Below are 17419 nucleotides of genomic sequence, written 5' to 3'. Positions count from 1 at the left end.
ATTAAGCAAAAAAAAAAAATTCAACTTTTTTTTTTTTTTTTTTTTTTTTTTTTTTAAGCCGAAGGGGTGTTAACTCAGAAAGGCTATTAATTTCATTTTGGCATTTTGCATTGAAAACTTTAAATGTTGGTTCACACTGTTGCCTCCAAATATTAGAACCCAGTATTATATTTAAAGAAATTAAATAATGAAGAATCTCTTTAAATGTATGTATGTTTCTCACATTGTGATAAAACGACGGAGCCTAGAGCCATCAAATTTTGAATAACGTAGGTTTCCACATGAATATGGGCATCTGGAAGTTTAAATTTAGAATTTGTTTTATTATCTATTTCATATTTTGTAGAACTTTAATGAATTTTTTGCTAACAAACTCAACGATTTCAAAACGAGCAATGGCAATGCTGTATGGGGGGGAAAACATTTTTATCTCCATCGTGCGAGACTGTGCATCGGAAATTCTAAAGATATGCTCGTTTAAAAATTATTTTATGATATTGCTGTTGAACTGAATTTTATGGTTTAAGTGCGAAGAACATGATATTTAATAAATAAAGGTTACCCACAAAAAAAAAAGCCCCTTTGGGCATAATATAAAATCTGAAGGCTTTCAGATTTTTTTTATACAGTAACTTTAGGGAAAATACCAGCTGTTTTTGCGGATGTCATGAAGTGGAAGGAGAGTAATTTGAGTTACAGGTGCCATTTAAACTAAACAAATATACTGTGAAGAAAGTATCCTTTTGGCTTCTTCAGAGAAAGAATGCTTTCTGTATACCTCAATGAGCAATTGCTTTGAGCTGCAGGGGCAGTGGCACTCAGAGGAATAGATGCTGTCTTGTAAGAAAAATCTCTGTTGCACACGAATTGCCAAACATCCAAGAGAATAAAAATTATGAACAAAAATTAATTAGAAGATATTATAATTTTTTCGGTCGGAGTTGCCAACTTAGAGAAAAATTCCCTATTTATTCAGCAAAATGGCATTTTAGGGTTGGATAGATTTGGTGTGTTATGAAAACCAAATGCAGACAGATTGTCTACTACACTTATTGTTTTCTTAAGAAATGTTTTGTCATGTGCAGAGACTTGTGCATACTCTGTGAATATGAGCAAAATCCAATATTCATCTTTTCATCTTTTCTTGTGGAGGAAGTAAAAACAAAACTTGAGGTTGATAATTTTAGTTGCTGTGCAGTTACAATCAGTTTGAAAAAATTGTGGAGCGACTGAAATTCAAGAATTAAGATTAAGTGATGTGTGGCTGCTTCTGAAAATGGCTTCCAATTAATAATTAAATCAGGAATTAAGTAGGAAAGATATGGTCAGAAATGGGCTTTATCCTTTTCCCCCCCCTCCCATCTTTTTTTACGAGGATAGTAAAAGGTGGTAAAAAATGGTAAATAGGGAGTAATAAAAAAGGAAGAAGAAATTTTAACAGGTGTTCTCAGGAGTTTAGCAAAACGATGATGAAGAAAGAAGTACAGATGATAAGTGACAGAATGGTGTGTTGAAATGGAAGACAGAGACCGTAGTTGTGCTGTGATGATTCTCATGAATGCGACAGATGAAGGAAAATTTATGGAAGATGTATCGGCGTCACATACAATCAGCGGAATCGAATTATTTAAAGTAGGAGGAAATGTGTGAATATGCAATCACGTGACAATCAGTTCTGTATTCATGTTTCAACATGTTGAGCATAATGTAAAATGATGTTAACCCAATGAATATCAACAGAAACTTTGTTCGAGACTATTATTCAATGGGAAAAGGAAGGAAAAGGGTATCAGCCAGTAAATTCCAGATATAGCAGTTTAGAATATAAATATCCGTCTACAAAGTTTGTGTGATAATCCATGAACAGTGTTTCTATCTGTTGGACACAGTGAAATACCATTTTTTTTATCTAATGAATAATAATCAACTTAAATAAAGCTGGAAACTGATAAATGGTATGTGCTCATGGAGAAGGACATAGGCATCTAAATTCCCACACTTAAGAAGCTATGACTTCTCACTACTGTGATTGCATGATAATTAGTGTGTGATACTTGTTAGTTACCAATGCAGAACTTTATCACGGTAAGAAGTGCAAAATTTTAGACATGAATATTATGCATAAATCTGTAGTTCCTGTTGATTATCAGCTCATGTAAGCACTCTTTACCCACTTATTACATGTAGACATGATTTTGTAAAACTGACTGTTAACTAATCAGTGGATACAGAGGAGTTTAGTTCCAAGATTAGGAAAAATTCATTATTTGTATGTTTATTGCAGAATATGTATGTTAACCTGAAACTTGAGGAAATCTTAAAATTGAATTATGGAAACGTATATGTATGTATTTATCAGTTTGCTATCTTAGAGCATAAGGAGTTTTAAATTCTTTTATTATTTGAACCTGGCTTGTAGTGTTCGTAGATATACTTAAGTGTTAAATAGTTCATTTGGAAGTAAGATTTGTCATCAATTTTGTACATGATAACTAAGCAGTTTATTATTATCCTATACAACATTTTTAAATAATGTATTAATACCTGAAAATTTAAGTTTTAAGAATCACAAACAAAATCTCAAACAATTATAGCATACCAGCTGGTTTGTAGACAATACCACTTCGAGAAAAGGTTATAGTTTTTGCAATTGTTATGACAGGATCACTTGCATCAGAAAATGAATCATCTAAAATAAAAGTATATGATCAGTAGTAAAATTTAAAAGATAAACATAAAGCTTATTAATAACACTGAAATAATTTCTTAAAGCAACATAAAGCAGACCTGTGAGATTCCGATTAATAACAAATTAATGCAAAGTTCTTATTATTAAAAATAATAATAGATAATGAATTAACTGCTCCACTATCACAATATGCATAATAAATATATTTTTTAATTTGAACATTTTCTAACGCAATATGAATTAAAAAAATTTTAGTATCTGTAATTAAAATTTTTTTAGTATTGAAAGTATCTGTAATTAGAGCATGGAATGCTTCTGTGTTTAAAATTTTCAAATGATTTTAATGTGTTAATAAATTCATTAGCTTGCAGTTGACCATATAAAGGTAAGAAATTATATCTGCAGTTCTCTCACAATTGACAATCTAATAGACAATCGATTGACAATCAATTGACAATCTGATAGTTGAGCCATTAAGAGGTGTCAGACAGCATGCTCTGGCATTACAAAAGACATAATTTCACAACCAACGTCACAGAAATTTAGCGATCTCATCTAGTGTGTCATTAAAGCATCAACATTTCATAGGGCTCATCACAAATGATTCTGAAGTTTTTCTGATATCATTTTCAACTATAATGAATTAGAAGATGTGAAATACAAAACAGAAATTTCAGCACGGCTGTTTGAAAAATGCCAACTTCTGTGGGCACTCTCTCTCGGTCTGTATTTTTTTAAATAATGATGTGTTAAAAACTGCAGTTAAAAGAAATCCATATACAGCTATTGAAGAGTTGGCAAAGGAGGTTAATTCATCACCATCAGCTGTTCACTGAAGGTAATTGTCTTCAACATTTGATGGAACTTGAGTCAGTACTTAATTTGGCATGCGTGTTCTACACAAACTTAACTGATGCTAATCAAAGACAGCATATGAACATCCACACTGTTCTTCACTCAATAAAGCTTCCCTTTTTAGAAGCATTTAGTGATTGGTGATGAAAAGCGACTGGTGGTCCATAGCTTGCAAAATCTCCTCAATAGAAAAGTATGCAATTCCCACAGGACATCTGAAATGCACTATCAAGATATTTCCTCTAATAAGTTGGCTTATTTCTTAAGGAGTGGCATAAAAAACCTATTATAACATCAGAAGAATGCTTAAAATGACTAGATTAGGAATATATAATTGATTTAAAATCTTGCCCATTTCTATATTTCTTCAAAACCTTCTTAAAAAATTGGCATTACTTACAGCATGACAAAGACAACAGCAGCCAGGAAAAATGAAAACTTGAGTCATAAGGAAGTTATATTAGGCTTAACTATGTAGCTCCCTCAGCATCTCTTACATTACTAGAATACCTTATTGATTCACAAGACCAACATTCACCATGGATTAGTTAATTTAAGATATATGTTAATTTAAGATTCACTAATTTAAGAAAAATGAAGATGGAAATTCTTTGGATATAAAGAACTGAGCATTAATATTACACTGTGTAAGTACTACTGTCAATAAATGTCATTACATACTGAAAACTACAGATGAAATTTTTAAGTTAATATTGGATACTTTAGAATCCTACTTCATTCCAAGAAGAAATGTGGTACCTAAATGCTCTGTTTTGCTATGCTATCTTTCTTATGCTACCTCAAGAAATGTTCAGGGCATAGCACAAGAAAAGACATATACTTTCGGTTCACATATAGATGAAGTAACATGTGACTGTCAACTGGATGTAGGGTATTTGATTATCCCATAAGCAGAAGATTATAGGTTAAGCTTGATTTAGTATAAAGAAAAGTATATGAATTAATTCCACAAATTAAATCAGAGGTTACAAAATCAAGAGTACCAAGTGATTCAGATAGCACAAAAAAATGCTAACAAAATGAATGACATTAAAAAAACTGGAAATTTACAAACAAATGAAAAAACAAACAAATAAAATGCTATCACCACATTTCTGATAAAATTTTATTGACAACATTTTATGCAAAGTTAAAAATGTGGGCTATCCATCACATTGGAGATGGAATTATTTTTCTAAAATATGAAGCTCATCATGGTTAAGAACAAAGTTATTATTGAAGTAAATATTTCTTTATAAAATAAAATAAATCATCTATTCTTATAACCACTAACAAAAAAATAGCATAATATTTCACTTTACATAAACAAGAGGTGGCGGATTCATTCATTTCAATTGGGACAATTCAATTCCTTTGGAAAGAAGAAAACATTTTGCTTGATTCCTCATCTTAGAAAAAACTACTCATAGTTGGTTGCTTATCAGCTATAGTATCTGTAATGGCTTTACAGTTATAAAAGGCACCATTTGACAAAGGAAGGAGTATTTATTAAAATAACATTAAAACATATAATTCAGAGCATTCAGAGCAGAATATCACTCCTACAATATACAACATCTAGTGAGCATCTTGCTCCTCACTGGCAAACATAGAACTCCCTTAAACCTAGCAACTTCTCAGGAGAAGAAGGAAAACATGCCAAGCGTGGCTTTTGATTACCAAACAGTCACCAGATACTACAGTATCTTATGAAATACTACAAAAGAAGAAGAAGATATGCTTACTCAAAAGGGGAATCCTATAGTAGGAAATTACTTGTGAAAAAAGATATTCATATTAATTTAAAACACAACCACGCCTAAAGCAAGAGAGTAAAACAAACAAAAAATACTAATATCACATAAAAAGATCTGTTTAAATATTTAAATTGGAAGTTGAAGGACTGTCACTAAAAGAATAGATTCATCTGAAAACTTTTCACATACTGTAGCAAACAAACAAAAAACCAAAAAATGAGAAAATGTCTAGAACAGCACGAACCAAACGAACCTGAAACAGATTGTTTTCCTCTGCAGCTGATGATATGAACATTTAAAAAGCACTGTTATTTTTTATTTTAAACTTAAAAGCTGCATATTATCAACAATACTACATAAATATTGACAACTGCGCAGTAGCATATTTATTACTCATTCAGGCTTATTTCTATTACCACTATTCAAATCTTAGTTTAACACTAGAAGCGCCACAGCAGTCATTTTGACTGCTTTTGTCATTTCACCTTGAATCCTAAAAAACTCTTTACCTTAAAATATCACAAATTTTTGGATTTTCCTAAAAAACCTCAAAAATTATTGGTACCAAATATGAATTGAATAAAATTAAAATTAACAAAAATAATATTAGCTATACCTAAAAGCGCCACAAGCAGTCATATTGACTGCTAGTAATGCTGGGTAGATTTATCTCGTTATCTCGTTCAAAAAACATCTGACGTACACATTCCTTTCATTCATTGATTATTTACAACAGGTTATAGTTCCCTTCACTCAGAAAACATCTTTCTTTGTGGACTGTGACATTTACTTCACAAACTACAGCTGGGCTATATAGAGCTCAAAATGTGCTAAAAGAATTGCCGGGTCCAACATCTTATGCAAAAAGAAAAAGAAATTTCGAGGATAAAATGTCGAACGCTTGGAGGTTGTTCATGGAAGAATCACTGTTACGCCATATTAAAAAGTGTACGGAAGAAGATGTAGTTTTGAGCAATGAAGAAATTTGAGCAATATCTTTAGAAACATTAGATACTTTTGTTGCTATTATTTATGCAAGAGATTAGAGATTTATGCACAGAAGCAGAGGTAGTTTTGAACAATGAAGAAATTTGGACAATATCTTTAGAAATGCTTGACGCTTTTGTTGCTATTATTATATGATTGCAATGATTTGGATTATTAATTTTTGTGTGTGTGTGTGTGTGGACTAATACATTTGGGTCCTCCTTTCTGAGAAACAATGTTTTCTAATCGTTTTTGAGACATTATGAAATATCCAAGATTTGACATGAAGTCAACAAAGACTCAGCTTTTAGAAAGTGATAATTTTGCACATTTTTCAAGAGATATGGAAAAAAATTATACAGAACTGTGCAATTTCCTATAAGCCAGGAGAAAATCTAATTGTGGATGAGCAGTTATTTCCATCAAAGCCAGGTGTAAGTTTATACAGTGTATGTCAAACATAAAAAACAAATTCAGTATCAAATTTTGGATGCTAGTCGAGGTAGACTCAAAGTTTATACGCAATTCTTTTCCATATCTTGGAAAAGATACATAGAGAAGTGAAACTGAAAGTCTTCCTGAAAATGTAGTAATGTGTCTTCTCAGCTGTCATCTGAATTCAGGTAGAAATTTGACTGCGGACAATTATTTTTCCTCACTATCATTAGCTAAAAGACTTAAATGAAAAACACAAGTTTTGTGGGCACAAAGAAGACATCGAAAAAAAATTCCACATGAAGTAAGGAAATCAAAAACCCAAATATTTGAAACAGTTTCGATAAAGAATGGTGAAACTAAGCTGACAGTTTATCATGGAAAAAGGAATAAAAAACATTCTACAACTAAGTACCTCACATCCAAATATAAATGCAGACTCACAAAATAAAAAGAAACTTCTAGAAAAAGTAGAGTTCTACAACAAAACCAAATGCGGAGAGTATCCTTGACCAGATGATGCGCAACTATTCTATTTGGACTGCTTCACGTAGAAAGCCTGTGCATATTCTATATTTTCTATAGTACGCTGGAATTAACAGGAATGAATGCCTACGTTATCTACCATAAAATGAATGAAAAAACATTACAAGGTACAGCTTCCTATTTCAATTAGCAGAAGAGCTAAGAGAGCTTCATTTAAAAAGAAGAAAAAGCACAAGATTGCTCCAGGAAATTTTCAACTCTGCAATAGACTCTCGAAGAAAAGACGTCAGTGCCGGATTGGACTTTGTAACAAAACCAGTGATGTGTGTAAAACATTTTCCTATTATGTGTGTGGAAAATGAACTTCCAGTATTGTAAAAGTTGTGTTGAGTAAAAATTGCGAAAAACTACAAAATGAGTTTTATTAAGGGTAAGTTGAAATTTATAATAAAATATCTACATTTTATAAAAATATTTTTTTGTTCTTTAAAGAAGGTCTTAAACAGCTATAATTAATATTCTTAAAAGCATTGTAAAGCATTTCTATTTTGATATATACATTTAATTCACTGAGCAGTCAATTTGACTGCTGTTGGCAGTTCTAGGTAGGGAGAAAGCTCGGCACTTCTATAGTTAACTTCTGGTCATTTAAAAAAAAAAAAAAAAACAGATCATTAGTTTTAAAAAGTTTTATAACATGTACAATGTTATTTGGATGACAATATACACATTTTAAGACTTCATCAGCATCCTTTATTAAAATGTCAGAATATTACGCTAATACATGTAATGTTCTAAAACTAGTTTATGTGACAGATGCAGATCAAGCACAGATATATGTCACTTCTGAAAAAAATGAACTCAATTTTTTAGGCAATAAATTTCCCACTATTGGTCTTATTTTGAAAATTCATCTTTCTGTTTGCCAAGAAATTGAAAAATGATGTCCGGAGATGATTGCTTATATGCTCTGTACTTACACAATAAAATGAACCCGGTAATATAGAAATAATCCTCATACTGAAGTAAAAGGATATAAGAAGTGGTGTTGCTATACGAATCATGTGAATTTAAGAGAAATGTTGAAATAAATATTTGATAGGCCATTTGAAAATGAACAATTATTTAAATGGACAAGGACTACAAATTTTACTGACTTATATGTTTCTTTTGTTAATACGACTACTATTCCTTTATGTTTTTGCAAAAAAACAGAAATGCTCTGTACTTATGCGATAGCAAAATGAACAGAGTAATCTAGAAATAATCCTCATACTGATGCAAAAAGAAAAAGGATATAAGGATATAAGAAGTGGTGTTGCTATGTTCTTCAGCTGCACTGTTGTTGTTTTTTTCCTTAATCTGATATGTTTATATCATAAGTACTTCCTGCTCTGCTTCATGAATTGTAATACCTGCAGCCTTATAAAGTCCCAATTAGAAAACTAAAAAGATAATAATTTCATAAAGAATGCTTAAAATTGGTTAATTTTCCCCCTAACACACACACAATATTTTTTTTTTTTTTTTTTCAAATTAAAAAAATTCATGGGAATATATCAATGAAGTGAAATGAAAATGCATGTGGATGTGCACATTGCATATATATATATATCACATACAAATACAGGATGAGACTGAAAGTTACTGACAAACATAAGAGGGACCAAAAAATTATAATTTCCACATTCAAATTACTGATGTCCAAAATAATAGTGTAGGAACTACAGTGTAAGAGTAATCACACTATGGGAAGTACTCGCTTACAGCTGAGCTCAAGAGACTGTCCCTTTCAGATGAATGCATGTTTGTGTGTGCATAAATAATAGTCACACCTAAAGGTAATATGAAACTACTATGTGACACAAATAAAAACCTCATTCAACTCATACTATAATGAGCTAGACACCTTTGCTGTCCCATTGCAGAATTTTATGTTAAAAGGCTTCTATTGTGACTGGAGAATTTGAATACTGTAGGTTGCTGTCCAAATGTTTCGGATTCCATCCTCAGGATCTCCAATCTGGTTGATATAGAATCTCAAATAATTAATAAGACATTGTTTGGGACTGATTCAGACTCAGCATGGGATTAAAAATTAAATTAAAAAGCACTAACAAATGACCAAGCTATCACAGTTTAATTTTAAATTAATATGTTGCTAACAGATATATATAATTATGTTTGTTACATGCTAAAAAAATCATTAATTTGTACTTCATGTTTTTGCAAAAATGTAAATAATCAAAGCAAAGTCGGAATTCTTTTTATTCTTTGTGACACTAATAATTAAAAAGTTTACATTTAAAACATCTAACTAGGAATGTAAAGACTGTTGTTGAATTCAAAAAACATAAAACAAAACTCTTCTGTTAAGTTACAAGCATTAAACACTGATAATAATAGGCAATAATGTAATAAATGAGTTTCTACAACTTAGTATTTCAAATTCAAAGAATTAGTTACTTTTTTCAACAAAAATATTGAATTAGCATTGAATTTACAAAATTAGGAAATATGTAATTAAAATTTAATAAAAAATGTAAAATAAACAATCTAAAAATTATATAATTAAAGTAGAAGGGATTAATACAGAAATCATACATTCTTGAAGGAGCAGACTGCCAAAAAGTTTGAAATCCCATGTTTAGAGACTTTGAAATGCTGTTTTAGATTCTTAATTGCTTTTAGACCTGCTTTACAGAGGTAAGAAATAACTATAATTAACACTCCATTAAAATATATACAGATAATTAGATAAACTTACAGTCATTTTCATTAGGTAAGAAGACATAATCGTTTTCATAGTATGCTCGTTGAAATATCAGTGACCTAGATGGATTCATTTGATTTTCAAGGTAATCAGATTTGCTATGGAGAAAAATTAGGGAAAAAATTTAGATTTTTTATATAATCTGAAATTAGAGAAATATTTTCATTACATTTATTATCCATTTCATTACTTTATAATTTGTATTTTCAAGTTAACAACAGCCAGAACTCTAAATAGTTATTAATGCTGAATTATGCTACTTAGTTTTCTTGTCGGCGATTTCAGCATAATGTATTACTTCATTTAAAATATGTGTACGTCGCAAACTATAATAAATATAAAAAGTCCAAACTAGAAAATAAATAAAAAGGGAAAAAGATAAAAAAAAGGGGGGACCAACTGTATTAATATCTCAAATTTTATATTTCACTGTGGCTATGCTTTTTGTTAAAGGAAGTTATTATATGTTTGTAACAAACTGTTTGTAACATTTCTGTAGAATTTTTAGAAAAATAATTGACCAATTGATCATGGAACAACTACAAGGGATATCTGCCTAAGGGTAAGGATGACTTTGTGAAAGACTTTTTTAGGGAAATTGGCTCATTTTTATGTTAATTGTCAGAAAATCTTGTATCCAACTCATTTGTATAAATTTGTTGGAATATGATTTTAATGAAACAAAGAACTGACAAAATGTTTGCTAAACTAGCTTTTTTTTTGCAGGGTATACATTATATTTAAAATTAAATTTTTATTACTGTCCTAATGTATTTATTACTACATACAACTTGAAAATTCTCTATTAAATCAAAAGAAATTTTAATGTACTTTGACAATCGGTTTTATACTGCAAATAGTGTCAACTACAGTGTATATTAAAATGCAGTTTTAGATTAACATGAATTCCAAAACATGAAAAACAAACTTATAGTGTTTGTCATTTAATTTAAGTCACTTCCGTTCCAAATGCATTGGTGTTTATTAAGTGAATAACTTTAACAGAAAGCAATTTGTTTAATTCTAAATTTCCATAATAGCTTTAAACTACTTAAGTAAAATAATAACCATTGACTACTAAATTAATTACTGTATAAATAATACTAAAACTATTTATGCAAATTTTAGATTCATTGTAAATAACTTTAAAAAATATATTTATGATTACATTTTTATAACATTTTATCTCTTACAAACAACTATTCTATCTGTGTTTGTTTCATATTTTTCAGTTCATTTCTCAATTTATATCAACTGCTTGTAGATTTTTTAAACGACACTTCCCATTTCAAGAATTTTTCTTAGAATTTGCATTGCTTTTCTAGATTTAACTGATAATGGCATGTCATAATTTTTTTCTGTATCATTTTCGCTGCCAGTTTCTGCAGTATTTTTAACGGTTTCATAGTTATAATTTATACATGCTGGCTCAATATTGTTGCGAATTGACACATATTTTAAAAATGAATCTTAATATTTTAAAAATGAATCTTAATATTTTAAAAATGAATCTTAATATTTTAAAAATGAATCATAACTTCCCTCACTGATACCTGAAGCATTAGCATAATAGTCTGCAATTCCTTTCAGGCTTTTCTGCTTTTTTGGAAACAGTTTTCATTGACTTGAGAGATTAACTCTTTGCATTGCCCATAATATGCATGACCTCTAGAGAAATATCGATTTACTTTTCTTGGAGAGCTTGTATTTTCACAAAATTATTTTTTTTTCATCATTTATTAAACATCTTTCTGTAATGACATTTGAAAGCCTTTATTCAAAGCCCAAGATTAAAGGCTGAATCTCAGAAGTTCTATTTTGGGAAAGAGACACTAATATCTTTCAGAAAAAGGTCAAAGATAAGTGTGTGTGATGCATATTTATCTAATTTGTAAAGTTATTCTTTTCATTTTTCTGTTCACTGTCCCATTTCAAAAGAAAACAGTAAAAATAATATTTACTATCCATGAGTTTTTATTACTATGATCAGTTAGAAGTAAATTCTCGACTCATTTCAAAAACAGATTTCTTTGCTTTTATCAATAATCAGTGCTATTTTCCTAATTATTTGGTCCACACTGCATGCTAATAACACAATGACTTCCTTCACTTTCTTAAAACAACTGCTGTTTCTCTTTTAAATATTAATGTGTGTTCTGTCAATGTTATGTAATACAGTCCACTTTTATCTGTATAATAAATTTCATGTGCTTGTATTGCTTTAGCAACCTGAGTGAAGCATCTTATATCCAGTTATAAACTGCATGATTATCCACTTCTTTCTCACCAGGCTATTTCTGATGAACAACATTGTATTTCACTTTCTCCAAACAATACTGATAGAAACTTTTCTCCTAAAATTTAGTGAATTAGTGAAAAAGGCTCTAGAAAAAATATCTTTACAGTTTTATAATTTAAAACCACTCAGCAGCTTAAGGGTAATAAGAATAAATAAACTAAGGAAATTTGTTGATTGAAATTCTTCAAAAAATTGTAATTCTAAAAGGTGTGAGATATTAATAAATACATTAATGGAAAATAATGTAATAATAGAAGCAAAAAGATTATCACTGAAGAAACATGCACTCAATTAATGAGACTAAGCCTTTCAGTTTGCTGTTTTTGTTTTTTTGCTTGAGATGTTTGCATTTTTTATTAGTTTTTCAGCAATTATTACTCCTTGTTTAAGTAAAATACACAATGCTGTTGGGGAAATTCTCAGTTTAAATGTAGTTTTTCTCTGGCTGCAATTACGAAGAACATTAGAAGTCTTTTAATAATTTTTCTTTTCTGTTCAGGTTTAAGTCTTCTCACTTGGAATTTTGACGTGTTACATATTAAGCACAGAACAAATTTTTTTTTTTTTAATTTCTTCCAGTGATTTATTCAAATTTCAAAATTTATATAAACATTTTTATCATGCAGCGCTCAATATCAGCATCAAAATTGTTTATGAAGGGAATGTTTATGAAGATCCATTGCTTTAGTTCATTTTGCCCGTATATCCCAAATGTCTGGCTGTAATGATACACTGAATATCATGGATGAAGCAAAAGGATTTGCTTATGCAGCAACATAATGGCTGTATCTGTATGTGACAGCACTGCAGTATCAGACTGTTTCCTATATTATGCATCACCATATCAGTCTGGCATTAAGGCATGGAGTATCATAAAGTCAGACTATATTCCAACCAGACTCATGCCTTGAAAGCAAGCCTTGTACACTCAGCAGCTCTCAGCTTTTCTCTAAAATTCTAGACCTCTACCGTTTCTCACTTTCAGGAGATATTTGGGAACAGTTACTTACACAACAAGTACATGTGGCATATGACCTCTAACAATAATTCCTAATCGCTTTATACTTCAAATAGTGTCAACTAATAATAAAATAGTGTCAACTGGATTGCCATTATGTTCCCATTCTTTTTTATATATAACCGAATGATTTGGTGTACAATTCATTGATTTTGTCACTTATTGAGCACTGCTGTTATGTCATAGATATGGCAGATGAATTTCGGCAAAGTACAGATAGATCACATAGAATAATATATCTTAAGGATGCATTCAGCATCTCTTCCTCTCTCCACTAGGCTATATAGCAGCAGTATCTGCCTATAATGATTACACAAAGTACTGATTTCTTTAAATTTTCATACACTGAAATGAAATTACAACTTATTTACTTCGTCCTGGAACCAAGAATTATCTGTATGATATGAACAGCTCTTGCCTTTCATACTTTTGCATCTTTAATGATCAATAATCATTAAATAAATAATTATTGATCAGTAAAGATGAAAAAGATCATAAAATAAATGCTATCCAAAAAGTAAAGATGAAAAAGATCATAAAATAAATGCTATCCAAAAAGTAAAAATTAAAAATATATTATAAGTTTATTCTTATCATTTAACTCAGATTCAAAAGAACTAGAAATTAAATTTCCATCTAAATTTGTGGTGGCAGATTAAAAATGTTTTGCTTGCCAAAATGATAAAAATTGTAACATATCACATTACATATTATAAGTTTTATAAAAAAAGCCAGTCAAAAAATAAATAATTTTTATAAATAAATATAAAATATAAGATATGTAATAAAACTAAGAGCACATTTCATCAAATGGTAACATATTAATTTTGAAATAACTGATCACAAAATGTAAAATATAAATTAAAATTCACACAAAGTTTAATAGGAAAGTCATGTACTGAACAGAACTGATTATATGCCAATATCCTCATGAATGCGAAACTGACTCATAAATGATTGTTTTGCCATCCCTGATCTGAACAAAAATCACTCAAGTTATAATTTAAACACAATTTGGTTAAAAAGAAATGAAACAAGAAAGCAAACCCAATACTTTTTTAGCAATGTATGTGAATTATTTTCTTGCTACCTACCTAGCCGGAAAGATACGGGTTAAACCACCTTCAGATTGAACAAATGTGGCAACTACATTGCTCCTAAATAGAAGGAAAAAAATTAGTTTATAGACAGATGATATAAAATGCTTTTTTTTTTTTAATTTAAAAACCAACAAATTTAATTTTTAAGAAAAGTTTTTTTTCCCTTTTTTCTTTTTCTTCTTTTTTTTTTTTTTTTTTTTTTTTTTTTTTTTTTTCTAATATATATTTGAAAATACACAAACATGTACAAGATGAAATGCATACCTTCTACCATCCTGCCATTCAGATTGCCAGTAATGTATTATATCACCAGTTTTGCGAATATCCCACACAAGCCTTTCTAATAAGTGCATTTTACCTTAAAAAGAGACATGATTCTTTAAATTAAAACTTAATCATTAATTATATTCTATTTGCAATTATTCAACACTTACATGAGTCTGGACTATGCTTGACTGTATATGATAAGTTGCTTATTATTTCAGATATACTCAGTTCTAACACTGTTCCATGACAGTACTTCCTACGGGAACAAAAAGAATAAAATAAAAATAAATAAAAAATGTCATAAAAATTTCTAAGCACAAACGCTATATGATTATTCAACATACCATGGTGCAAGATGCATTCCTTGCATTTCATGGTCTTTTAAACTAAATTCTGTAAGAAATCGAAAAAAAATAAATTTCTATATGATTATGCAGGCATGACTGTGGAAAAGCATAAAAATAACAAATGAAACTACAACAAGTGGTGTAGCAAAATTTAATCAAAATTTTACATATTAACGGTTTGAGAAAAAATGTTTTATATTTATTGTTAAATCTCGTGATGCTGCAAATAAAAAAAATATTGCTACTTACAAACTTTCTCTCTGATCTTGAAAGTTGGTGGAGATCTCAACAAACATTCTGATGGAAGTTTGAAGGACTATGTCACATTTTATTGAGTTAATTAACATATATAATCTATTAATCCAGCAAGTAAAAATTTTAAATATCAGCTCAAAGTTGCACCAGTGGATGTTTAGGAGAAGCTTATTTTTATTTAGTTAAAACAGTTAACAGGTAAATTGGCTTATCTAGGATTAATCATGGTTAAAACCAAGGAAAAGATCTCATAAGTGTATTGTGAAATCAAGCTTATCCATCGATGGTGCAAAATCACATTGCTTTGTAACAGTTTTGTGGATGGTGGTGGTAGATGGTAGATGGAAAAATAAGTACAAACCGAAGTATTTAAATACATTTTAATAAAATAAACATTCAATTTCTTGCATTTGTTTTCCAAAGATTCTAGCTGATTGCACACACAAATAACTAAAAATAATAAGATAATCTTCACATCAGGTATTTCTAAACAGCAATTTAACAAAACATGTAATATTTGAAAGCCAACAAAGTTTGCTTTACAAAAAACAAATCAAAGTTCTAAATTGGATAAAAAAAAAATCTCAAATAGCATATAAAATATAATTTACAACTATTGTTGGCAGCTGTTTAATTTTGCTTTCTTAAGATTAGATTATGTTCAGTTGAATATAATCTCTGGATTCTGTCATATACATCCATCAAAAAAGAAACTGAACTTTTCCTTTACATTACAAAACAGAACAACCAGCCAAAGCATTATTTACATATTTACGATTTTCCAAGTATGGCAAATTTAAGAAATATTATTAAAATTAATTTTTGAGAAATAAAGATTCACCTCTTCCACAGAGAGGGGTGAAATACACTTATCGATTTGAATTTAAAGTGATTAAAAATTAAATAGAGAATTTTTTAAAATTAATAGCTTATGTTCAAAATTTTACTGGCAAAGTTCTGACAATCGATAAAGCAGTAAAATTATCACTAAGGCAAATATATATCTGAACATTACTCATTAGTACATTTAACTCATTAGTACATTTAAAGTAGAAATGAGAATCCTTGGCATAGTAATTTGAATTAGATCACCAAAAAAATCATAGAAATAAATTTTGTTTCCTTTTATTTTCCATACAGACTATCTGGAAAAGAAAATCAAGAAGTTTACCCAGAGGTTGTTAGAAATTGCATATGTTTCAATTGATTCTTACGTTCTAGCTATTGTCTCTCAACTTCAAAGAAAAGTTTCAATATATATAATAAGAAGCATTCCTTTCTCAGATATTTAGAATTAATAATAAAGTATCATATGTTAATACACAGTAACACAGTTTGAAAGCAAAATTGGTTCTAGATCAAAATGATAATTTACCGAAAATAATAAATTACCAAACTTGATTTATTCAAAATATTCTATACATAGCTTTGCATGACTATGCATAGAATCAGGTAGTTACAAGAATATAATTTTCATCTTTCATCACAGCTTTTTGGATGATGGGTACACACAAAAACAAGAGTTTTTTTTAGAAAAAGAACTAGTCTCATATATTTAAATCCAGTTAACAAGAATAAAGTTATAGGATTCTCCACTGTATAATTCTAAGTTACCGTTGAAAGTGAAGAATCTTAAGAACTGATAAACGAATAATCACTTCAGTTCGTATGACAGGAAACAAGAAAATAGAAGGGTAATATAACCCTTTATTCACATAAAATTTAACAGAACTTCGTCTCGGAGTTGTACAATAAAGTCAACACTTGGGCTTGAACTTAAGAGACTAAGAATCAAACTAAACTAATCTTAACCAAAGAGATATAGCTGAAGCTTTCAAAATTTTAACAGAGTTGGCCCCTTAATGCTAATTAACTGCGAAGCTATCAAAGTCCTAAAGTACGGGAGCATAATAATAGCTTACGAGAGAATAGCCTAAAAAGGTGGACACAAGCAGCCAGAATATCTGGAATCTCTCTCACTAAGACAGCAGAACTTTGCGGTTAAATACCGCTCTTCCTCATTAGCATTCAGACGTGATTCTAAAACTACGTTCTGGCCGGAATTGGTAAGTTGAAATTAAGAAGTGATAGGAAAGGAAGTTTAACTAAAAATTTAACTGTTAATAAAATTAACATAATCCTTACAATGCA

General features: G+C 29.6%; 1 protein-coding gene across 3 annotated transcripts in view; it reads right to left on the bottom strand.

Moving 5' to 3' along the window:
• LOC118198908 (voltage-dependent calcium channel subunit alpha-2/delta-1-like) overlaps positions 1-17419 on the bottom strand; it is a 131066-nt gene that overhangs the window by 38688 nt on the left and 74959 nt on the right. For all 3 annotated transcript variants that reach the window (XR_015040719.1, XM_085815244.1, XM_085815243.1), the window contains exons 23-28: positions 15011-15059; positions 14834-14922; positions 14664-14757; positions 14394-14456; positions 9977-10080; positions 2600-2689 (exon numbers count right to left, since the gene is read on the bottom strand). Coding sequence is in view for 2 of the 3 variants with exons in the window: in XM_085815244.1 (XP_085671370.1) it covers positions 2600-2689; positions 9977-10080; positions 14394-14456; positions 14664-14757; positions 14834-14922; positions 15011-15059 (489 nt within the window). In the remaining variant the exon portion in view is untranslated. The remainder of the gene's footprint in view (positions 1-2599; positions 2690-9976; positions 10081-14393; positions 14457-14663; positions 14758-14833; positions 14923-15010; positions 15060-17419) is intronic.

The sequence above is a fragment of the Stegodyphus dumicola genome, chromosome 4 (genome assembly GCF_044657685.1).
Source record: "Stegodyphus dumicola isolate Sdum_Otavi_A_Nest chromosome 4, ASM4465768v1".
Classification (NCBI taxonomy): Eukaryota; Metazoa; Arthropoda; class Arachnida; order Araneae; family Eresidae; genus Stegodyphus; species Stegodyphus dumicola.
The sequence above is the reverse complement of the archived record's forward strand: the minus strand, read 5'-3'. Positions and strand labels throughout refer to the sequence as shown.